General features: G+C 42.2%; 4 protein-coding genes across 4 annotated transcripts in view; 2 read left to right on the forward strand and 2 right to left on the reverse strand.

The window, feature by feature from the left end:
* Nucleotides 1-4,698, forward strand: part of bcl2l12 (BCL2 like 12) — a gene marked incomplete at its 5' end in the record, with an annotated part of 6,065 nt that extends 1,367 nt beyond the window's left edge. The window contains 2 exons of the mRNA XM_083566245.1: nucleotides 3,240-3,500; nucleotides 3,993-4,698. Of these exons, the coding sequence (XP_083422371.1) occupies nucleotides 3,240-3,500; nucleotides 3,993-4,031 (300 nt within the window). The 3' untranslated portion in view covers nucleotides 4,032-4,698. The remainder of the gene's footprint in view (nucleotides 1-3,239; nucleotides 3,501-3,992) is intronic.
* The window catches only part of hsd3b7 (hydroxy-delta-5-steroid dehydrogenase, 3 beta- and steroid delta-isomerase), a 327,842-nt gene that overhangs the window by 147,758 nt on the left and 170,084 nt on the right, over nucleotides 1-10,000 (forward strand). The window lies entirely within an intron of this gene.
* Nucleotides 4,795-7,273, reverse strand: LOC310740225 (sialidase-3-like). The gene is made up of 3 exons (XM_083566755.1): nucleotides 7,179-7,273; nucleotides 6,090-6,341; nucleotides 4,795-6,012 (listed from the first exon to the last, which is right to left on the reverse strand). Exons 2-3 carry the CDS (start codon nucleotides 6,318-6,320, stop codon nucleotides 5,125-5,127), a joined length of 1,119 nt encoding a protein of 372 aa, XP_083422881.1. The 5' UTR covers nucleotides 6,321-6,341; nucleotides 7,179-7,273; the 3' UTR covers nucleotides 4,795-5,124.
* The window catches only part of tspan4b (tetraspanin 4b), a 5,305-nt gene continuing 4,264 nt past the window's right edge, over nucleotides 8,960-10,000 (reverse strand). Inside the window, exon 8 of the mRNA XM_083566768.1 lies at nucleotides 8,960-9,350. Within this exon, the coding sequence (XP_083422894.1) occupies nucleotides 9,282-9,350 (69 nt within the window). The 3' untranslated portion in view covers nucleotides 8,960-9,281. The remainder of the gene's footprint in view (nucleotides 9,351-10,000) is intronic.

Below are 10,000 nucleotides of genomic sequence, written 5' to 3' on the forward strand. Positions count from 1 at the left end.
CTGATTTACTCACTCCCTACCCGATTTACTCACTTCCGATTTACTCACTCCCGATTTACTCACTCCCTACCCGATTTACTCACTCCCTACCCGATTTACTCACTCCCTACCCGATTTACTCACTTCCGATTTACTCACTCCCGATTTACTCACTCCCTACCCGATTTACTCACTCCCTACCCGATTTACTCACTCCCTACCCGATTTACTCACTCCCTACCCGATTTACTCACTTCCGATTTACTCACTCCCGATTTACTCACTCCCGATTTACTCACTCCCTACCCGATTACTCACTCCCTACCTCATTACTCACTCCCTACCCGATTTACTCACTCCCTACCCGATTTACTCACTTCCTACCCGATTTACTCACTCCCTACCCCGATTTACTCAACTCCCTACCTGATTTACTCACTCGTTTTACTCACTCCCTACCCGATTTACTCACTCCCTACCCGTTTTACTCACTCCCTGCTTGATTTACTCACTTCCTACCCGATTTACTCACTCCCTACCCGATTTACTCACTCCCTACTTGATTTACTCACTCTTACCCGATTTACTCACTCCCTGCCTGATTTACTCACTCCCTGCCTGATTACTCACTCCCTGCCTGATTTACTCACTCCTGCCTGATTTACTCACTCCCTACCCGATTTACTCACTCCCTACCCGATTTACTCACTCCCTACCCGATTTACTCACTCTCTACCCGATTTACTCACTCTCTACCCGATTTACTCACTCTCTACCCGATTTACTCACTCCCTACCCGATTTACTCACTCCCTACCCGATTTACTCACTCCTACCCGATTTACTCACTCCCGATTTACTCACTCTCGATTTACTCACTCCCGATTTACTCCCTGCCCGATTTACTCACTCCCTGCCCGATTTACTCACTCCCTACCCGATTTACTCACTCCCTACCCGATTTACTCACTCCCTGCCCGATTTACTCACTCCCTACCCGATTTACTCACTCCCTACCCGATTTACTCACTCCCTACTCGATTTACTCACTCCCTACCCGATTTACTCACTCCCTACCCGATTTACTCACTCCCTACCCGATTTACTCACTCCCTACCCGATTTACTCCCTACCCGATTTACTCACTCCCGATTTACTCACTCCCGATTTACTCACTCCCTACCCGATTTACTCACTCCCGATTTACTCACTCCCGATTTACTCACTCCCTGCCCGATTTACTCACTCCCTACCCGATTTACTCACTCCCTACCCGATTTACTCACTCCCTACCCGATTTACTCACTCCCTACCCGATTTACTCACTTCCGATTTACTCACTCCCTACCCGATTTACTCACTCCCTACCCGATTTACTCACTCCCTACCCGATTTACTCACTCCCAACCCGATTTACTCATTCCCTACCCGATTTACTCACTCCCTACCCGATTTACTCACTCCCTACCCGATGTACTCACTCCCTACCCGATTTACTCACTCCCTGCTTGATTTACTCACTCCCTGCCCGATTTACTCACTCCCTGCCCGATTTACTCACTCCCTGCCCGATTTACTCACTCCCTGCCCGATTTACTCACTCCCTACCCGATTTACTCACTCCCTACCCGATTTACTCACTCCCAACCCGATTTACTCATTCCCTACCCGATTTACTCACTCCCTACCCGATGTACTCACTCCCTACCCGATTTACTCACTCCCTACTCGATTTACTCACTCCCTACCCGATTTACTCACTCCCTACCCGATTTACTCACTCCCTACCCGATTTACTCACTCCCTACCCGATTTACTCACTCCCGATTTACTCACTCCCGATTTACTCACTCCCGATTTACTCACTCCCTGCCCGATTTACTCACTCCCTGCCCGATTTACTCACTCCCTACCCGATGTACTCACTCCCTACCCGATGTACTCACTCCCTACCCGATTTACTCACTCCCTGCTTGATTTACTCACTCCCTGCCCGATTTACTCACTCCCTGCCCGATTTACTCACTCCCTACCCGATTTACTCACTCCCTACCCGATTTACTCACTCCCAACCCGATTTACTCATTCCCTACCCGATTTACTCACTCCCTACCCGATGTACTCACTCCCTACCCGATTTACTCACTCCCTACCCGATTTACTCACTCCCTACTCGATTTACTCACTCCCTACCCGATTTACTCACTCCCTACCCGATTTACTCACTCCCTACCCGATTTACTCACTCCCTACCCGATTTACTCACTCCCGATTTACTCACTCCCGATTTACTCACTCCCGATTTACTCACTCCCGATTTACTCACTCCCTGCCCGATTTACTCACTCCCTGCCCGATTTACTCACTCCCTGCCCGATTTACTCACTCCCTACCCGATTTACTCACTCCCTACCCGATTTACTCACTCCCTACTCGATTTACTCACTCCCTACTCGATTTACTCACTCCCTACCCGATTTACTCACTCCCTACCCGATTTACTCACTCCCGATTTACTCACTCCCGATTTACTCACTCCCGATTTACTCACTCCCTACCCGATTTACTCACTCCCGATTTACTCACTCCCGATTTACTCACTCCCTGCCCGATTTACTCACTCCCTACCCGATTTACTCACTCCCTACCCGATTTACTCACTCCCTACCCGATTTACTCACTCCCTACCCGATTTACTCACTCCCTACCCGATTTACTCACTCCCTACCCGATTTACTCACTTCCGATTTACTCACTCCCTACTCGATTTACTCACTCCCTACCCGATTTACTCACTCCCTACCGATTTACTCATTCCCTACCCGATTTACTCACTCCCTACCCGATTTACTCACTTCCGATTTACTCACTCCCTACCTGATTTACTCACTCCCTACCCGATTTACTCACTCCCTACCCGATTTACTCACTCCCTACCCGATTTACTCACTCCCTACCCGATTTACTCACTTCCGATTTACTCACTCCCTACCCGATTTACTCACTTCCGATTTACTCACTCCCTACCCGATTTACTCACTCCCTACCCGATTTACTCACTCCCTACCCGATTTACTCACTCCCTACCCGATTTACTCACTCCCTGCCCGATTTACTCACTCCCTACCCGATTTACTCATTCCCTGCCCGATTTACTCACTCCCTACCCGATTTACTCATTTAGTGAGTGAGTGAATGTGGTGATTAATTATTGTGATTGGATGAAGAATAGTTGGAGAGTAAAGTGTTTGTATTTTACAGATTAATGCGAATCCTTTGCTGCTTAAGTCAATAAACCGGATGTCCTACACATCCTTCGCCAAGCTGCTCGATTCATGTGCCAATGAAGCTGAAGACCCGCCCCTTCCTGTAGCTGAGAGCTCCACCCTGCGGCGTGTGGCTATCACCATGGAGATGACCCGCCGTGTTGTCACGGCAACCGGGCTGACGCACCGTGTGGAGGGATATGCTGAGCGCTACATGGAGAACTTCGCACCATGGGTGAAGAGTCAAGGAGGATGGGTAAGGAGAGGAGCATTCTCTCTCTCTGTCTCACTCGCTCTCTCTTTCTCTCTCTCTCTCTCTCTCTCTCTCAATTTATTTTCTTGTTTTTATTTCTCTCTCTCTTTCTCTCTCTATTTTTTCTCTTTCTTTTTCTCTCTCTCTCTTTCTTTCTTTCTTACTGTCTTTCACTTTCTTTCTTTTTTCCTCTTAATTTTTCTATCTCCCTCTTTCTCTCTCTCTTTCTCCCTTTCTTTCACTTTCTTTCTCTCTCTCTCTCTTTTACTCTTTCTTTTTCTCTCTCTCTCACACACACACACACAGGCTCTTTTTTTCCCTCTTTCTCCCACTCTTTATTTATTCTGTAAAAACATTTTTCTTTTTACCTGTATGTAACAATCAGATGACTTTGTGGAGACACAGTGAGTTATCATGTGTATTTATGCTGTGTGTGTGTGTGTGTGTGTGTGTGTGTGTGTGTGTGTGTGTGTGTGTGTGTGTGTGTGTTTACAGGAAAGCATTGTGCAGAACGAGGTTCAGGAGTTCGACTAATTGTGCAGTAAAGTTTGTTCTGGATCTGTGTGTGTGTGTGTGTGTGTGTGTGTGTGTGTGTGTGTGTGTGTGTGTGTGTGTGTGTGTGTGTGTGTGTGTGTGTGTGTGTGTGTGTGTGTGTGTGTGTGTGTGTGTGTGTGTGTGTGTGTGTTTACAGGAAAGCATTGTGCAGAACGAGGTTCAGGAGTTCGACTAATTGTGCAGTAAAGTTTGTTCTGGATCTGTGTGTGTGTGTGTGTGTGTGTGTGTGTGTGTGTGTGTGTGTGTGTGTGTGTGTGTGTGTGTGTGTGTGTGTGTGTGTGTGTGTGTGTGTGTGTGTGTGTGTTTACAGGAAAGCATTGTGCAGAACGAGGTTCAGGAGTTCGACTAATTGTGCAGTAAAGTTTGTTCTGGATCTGTGTGTGTGTGTGTGTGTGTGTGTGTGTGTGTGTGTGTGTGTGTGTGTGTGTGTGTGTGTGTGTGTGTGTGTGTGTGTGTGTGTGTGTGTGTGTGTGTGTGTGTGTGTGTGTGTGTATACACACTGCACTGCACATCAACACTACTGATGATACGTGTCTCTTGACTCTTGTATAAACACGCATGTTTACGTTTTTTTTTTTAAATGGTGGTTTTTTATGTACTGGGTTTTAACATGTAATTTTTATACCAAAATATAATTTATATATCGAACAAATATCTGTGTGTTGTGTTGAATTTTCTAACAGGATTCTTGGTTCAGTGGATCTGTGAGAGTTTCATTAATAAGTCCATTATTAGAGTTTAATTAATATTTATATAGTTTTTCTTGTCAGTAGTGTTACAGACTTTTACTAAGTGTAAAAAATAAACCAAAATAATAAGACAAAGTGAATATATGAGATATAAAATAAATATGAGACATAAAGTGTATATATGAGATATAAAGTGAATATTCTTAACTACACCCTCGTGTTAAAATGGTTTTTTGGAAAAGTGATTAAAAGAAAAGAGCTAAAAAATGAAATGCTAAATGAGTAAATGGGGGGGGGGGTGTTCCTCAGCAAACAGTGTTTTAAGTTGTGCTTTTACACACACTTGGTAATAATTTCATGTTATCATCATGTATGTAAATAAACTACTCCCCTTTCATGATCTCATCAAGAGAAAACTCCATAAAGCATATTTCTTCAACATCCTTAATCCCACGTTCCATGAGACAAAAGCATTTATCACCACTCTGAGCTGAATCTGAGTATCCACTGAGGCCACAATTGATGATTTGTGCTTTGCTCCAGCCTTTGGGCTCTAAAGGAGTTTTATTCTGATAAATCCCAAGATTTAATCTTTTGCATTTGTCAGTTGTATGGGAGAAAAGGAGGCAGGTCTTGTTCTGTTTATCTGTGAAGCTCACTACACTTCCCTGGCAGCCATCACGAGGTTCTACTAGATTACAGTTACAGGATGCTTCAAATGTATTTCCTTGGTTTTTACTCCAGGCCTCAACTCTACAACCATTAAAGCTTCTGGCATTGCAGTATAAAATATTGTTTCCTGTGTCATCTGTGATCTCTGCCATTTCACACTCGAGAGACTCTTTACTTAATTTTTCTCCGTAATGCCACGACTTCCCCCCGTCATCACTATAGAATGCAAAAGCATAAGGTTTTACACGACAGCAGTTAATATAATACACATAAGCAGGAATAATAAGTCTGTTTCTGCTCATTTGAATGCCGTGTCCTGGTCCCACAGCAAATGTGGCCCAATTCTTAATCTCCTCCCCAATCACAACATCTGTTAAGTCTGTTGTGTTGCTCCAAGTCTGCCCTCTGTCCTTACTAACAACGTAACACAACCGAGCTCTGTTTTTACGCCTACAAATCTGCTCCTTCTCAGTGACCTGACCAAACACACAGATAAAAAACAGAAATACAGTTTTAGAGCTTTTCTCGTAGACTGGACACGGGTTCATCGTGCGATAGCCTTTCAAACCAGCCTCTGGAAGCTCCTGAAGAGGTGACCACTGGAGAACACAAATCAGCATAGTCATAAACTTGAACATTTTAAATGTGAAAGAAGCAGGTGGATAAGCATCTTTACCTCAATGGACCCATTCTGTTTTATTCCCCTCCTTATGACCAGGTTCTTTGCATAAGCGTCATCCAGTGATGTTCGTTTTTCAGCAAAAGCAAGAAAGGTTTTATCTTCCTCAATGTAGATCAGAGCTGGGATTCTGTATACTGCCTTTGTGGACTCTGTGTTGTGAAACAACACATCTGGTTTTATTGGTGTTAGACTGCAGGAAGTGTTTGTTGAAACACAGTTTCCCATTTCTCCACAATGTTTCTTTACCTGGAAACGCAGATAAGAATCAGATGAAGTGGCTTTCCTACTGCCCCTAAGGAGGCACTGAAATTCAGATATTAAGCCGTTAGCCTTCGCCACAGCTTTTAGGACTCGCAGCTGAAATGCACGACTTCACTTTGTTAATGTTAAATGTGCTACACACAATTTAAATGTCTTTGGAAAGAAGACACTTTGAGCTTCACTGCCAATCATCAAAGTTGCTATTGCTGAAAAAGATAATAGTTCTAGATGATGAAGTGCTATGGATATACATTTACAGCATTGAACATTATTTTTATTTCATATATTAAAACACAAAATCAGTTTTGGAGCAATCCAGAAAAGTTTTTTCTATTATGCTACTGGCTGGAAATGAAAGTTTTGAAATGAAAGGTGATATAAAGAGGAGACCCACGCCCACATTCCACCTCTTTTACTGTTATTTATGTTTTGTAACACTATATTCTACCAGCCATATTTGTTTTGTAATGTAGTAAAGTAGTGCATTCTTTATGCATGTTGTTGTTGTGTGCTGCTTACACACATTTAGCAAATACGTTCGTTATACATTTTCCATTAAAAACAGTGATCTGAAAGCGCTGCTTGAGGCTCAAAACTTTAGAATGATGTCTGGTAGATGGTGAGTCATGGGATCTCGACGCGTGACGTTGAAGAAGTTAAGCAGCAGGTAGAACTTGTTAAAGTTACATTGTTGAATGTGTGTTTTTAGTTTGTGTTTAAATACAGTAAATGTGCATTTGTAAAAAAAATTGGGAATTTTGTGTGAAATTCCACAACACATCCAGATCCTCCTCCAGAAAATAAAAGGTAGATTTTACTTACCTCTTGTTCTATGCTCTTCTGCAGTGTTGATATTGTGGATAAACCCCAGAGCAGGTGGACGAGTGAACAGTCTCCTCTGAAGAGAACCTCCTCTGGGTAAAATATATACTCGTGTTTATCTGCATACTGCTGAATACTCATAAGAAACCCAACAAGAACTCAGCCAGTTGGATACTGTAATGGAACACGATATGCATATTCATTACATGTTAGCAGGAGGAGGTGGGGTTTAAAGTGAAACAGAACACTGGATGTGATATCAGCATGGTGGAAACTCTAATGTTTATGGAGGGAAATTCTCACTTTCATTAATCACCACCGTGCCAGATTTCTTTCTCATCTTGAGGCTGTGAACTTCCCCTCACCACCGCTTGCTCCTGATCAATCTGAATCTTTATTTGAAATTTTGTAGAAATGTTTTCTAGCAGTTTCTCTGGTTAAAGAGACTCCCGGGACTGGGAGTTATGAGCATAGAACAGTATTTCAGCCATGACCTCATTGGGAGGTTTGTATCCATTTGAAAAAATGCATCCCCTCCCTAGCAAACCTGTCTGCCAAGACATGAGCACTGCAGCCATGTGGACAGAAGGTCTGCTTTGGCTAATGGTGCTTTGAGATCTCTGCTCTGCTCTGCTCTGCTCCTCAAGGAATAAGACCTTATAAATATTTGGGTGGGACATACTTTTGAAATGAAACACATGCAGAGTTGTTGCCTGGCTAGTTTTTTCAGAATTTGAAGAAGCATTGTGTAGATGAAGAAGAGGCCTGAGAGTTACAGCCAGTGCTCACATCCAGTTTTCATAAACATTTACTCTTTACATCCTCCAGTGTCTCGAAAAGTGGCAAGAGCTTCTAAATGTCTAAAAAAAAAAACCTTTCGAGGTGGAGTAATGTTATAAAATTAAGATTTTGTTTCAGATGTACAGAAGATCCTCAGCTATTTATTTTTAAGACAATCAGTGACTCATTCCACCACCTGTGTCCCAGGATGGAGTATAACCCTGACATGCGCTGTGTGATTATTAACTCGGGTTTCCTTTGAGGTTGAGGCTTTGGGGCAGGAGGCAGAGGTTTCTCTTATTAAGCACCACAGTTATGGAGCAGCCTTCCAACGAGTGTTCAGGACTCAGACTTAGTCACAATTATTAAGGGCTTAAGCTTAAAATGCTGAAACCTTATTGTTATTGTAGAGATTATTATTATTATTATTATTATTATTATTATTATTAGTTTTTTGTTTGTTTTGTTTAGTGTTTTTGCGACCTATAACTTATCGAGCAGACTAAACTGTAAGGCCTAGAGAGTACAATGTGGGAAATTACTTTTTTTGGACTGTAGCGCCCCCTTTAGATAACTGGGTTGATACTTTGTCAACCTCTGCCCAAATCGCTCAACCAATCGTAGACTCAAACCTTTCAAATGAAATCACATAAAATTGAGTTATGTTTAAAACATACTTTTGTGAATTAGGCGTAAGATTTTATGGGGATATTTGCGCATCTAAAAAAACATGGCTGCCATCTGCCAACTACTTGTTAGATCTGTTAGACAATGTTACCAGAGGCATATTACAGCAAAACTGGGTGGGCAGGTTCCTAATGTCTTTTTCCTTATGAACTTCAGTACCTCATGTGCTTAAACCCTGCTAATCGCTGCTTGCAGCTATATTTATTATTCTTATTTTTTTATAAATAGTATTATTCGTTTTGTTTATTGAACCCCTAATTATTTAAAGTCCTTTAATCTTCAATATAAATACTAAAATACTGGTTAATATTTAAAAAAAACTTTTAATTAGACAATAAAACAACATCTACAGAGCAATTTTCAACCTCCTCATCAACATCAGCCTCAACATCTGTAATAAAGTTCTACATGTGATCAAAACATGCAGGTTATTCAAGACTAAAATGTTCAGTATCAGAGTAACACACGTCACCTGACAGGACGTTTTACACGGGCATTGGATTGGACTGTAATGAAGCTTACACACAGACATCACGCTGCTGAGAAACATGAGGCATGTAAATACATTTACACACAGAGTAGAACACAGATCACTTAGTTCAGCAGAATTCTGTCTTCTGTTCTTCAAGTGCAGGTTCAGTCCATGTACTTTTCCACTCGCAGGATTTGGCAGTACATCAGCATGGAGAAGGCCAATGCCAGGATCTGTGAAAGGGGAAAAGAGAAGAATGTGAGGAAAACCTCAAATCACATACACTGACATTTTGACACGTTAATCAGCGGAGCTTGTGGTTTCCTGAAGAACTCCATGGAATTTGTGGGTTTTATCCAAAGATCATTTCTGGGGAATAAAGGAAAACTCGTTGTTTTTTTCTTGTACCTTTGAAACACGCAGAGAGGAATGTGTGGATAAATAACCCTCGAGTCACGTTTCTGCTCTGACACATTGTCTCAGGGAGAACTTTCATACCATTGTCACCTCTGACTCACTCATTAGGGATTTAAACATATTCATTTTAAATGTATATTCTTAATATAGTTGTTTCTGTAAAGCTGCTTGGTGACACTGTTTATTGTTTAAAACTCTAACGTGACACTGAAGCTTTGTGACTTTACTTTGACTCAAACTAATCGATTCAGAAAGATTCGATTCATTCATAATGATTCATTTAATCGTGTGCCGTCAATCACCCGATTCTCTAGAGAGGAACCTTCACCTCAGTACTGCACTGTTGAGTGGTTTCGCTCATCCCGAAAGTTGTCAGTTGGGTTTTCGGTTCTGCTCAAACATGTACCGAATACGATCCTTTTCACGTCAAGTCAAGTCAAGTCAAGTTTATTTGTATAGCGCTTTT

This window comes from Silurus aristotelis, assembly GCF_946808225.1.
Source record: "Silurus aristotelis genome assembly, chromosome: 17".
Lineage (NCBI taxonomy): Eukaryota > Metazoa > Chordata > Actinopteri > Siluriformes > Siluridae > Silurus > Silurus aristotelis.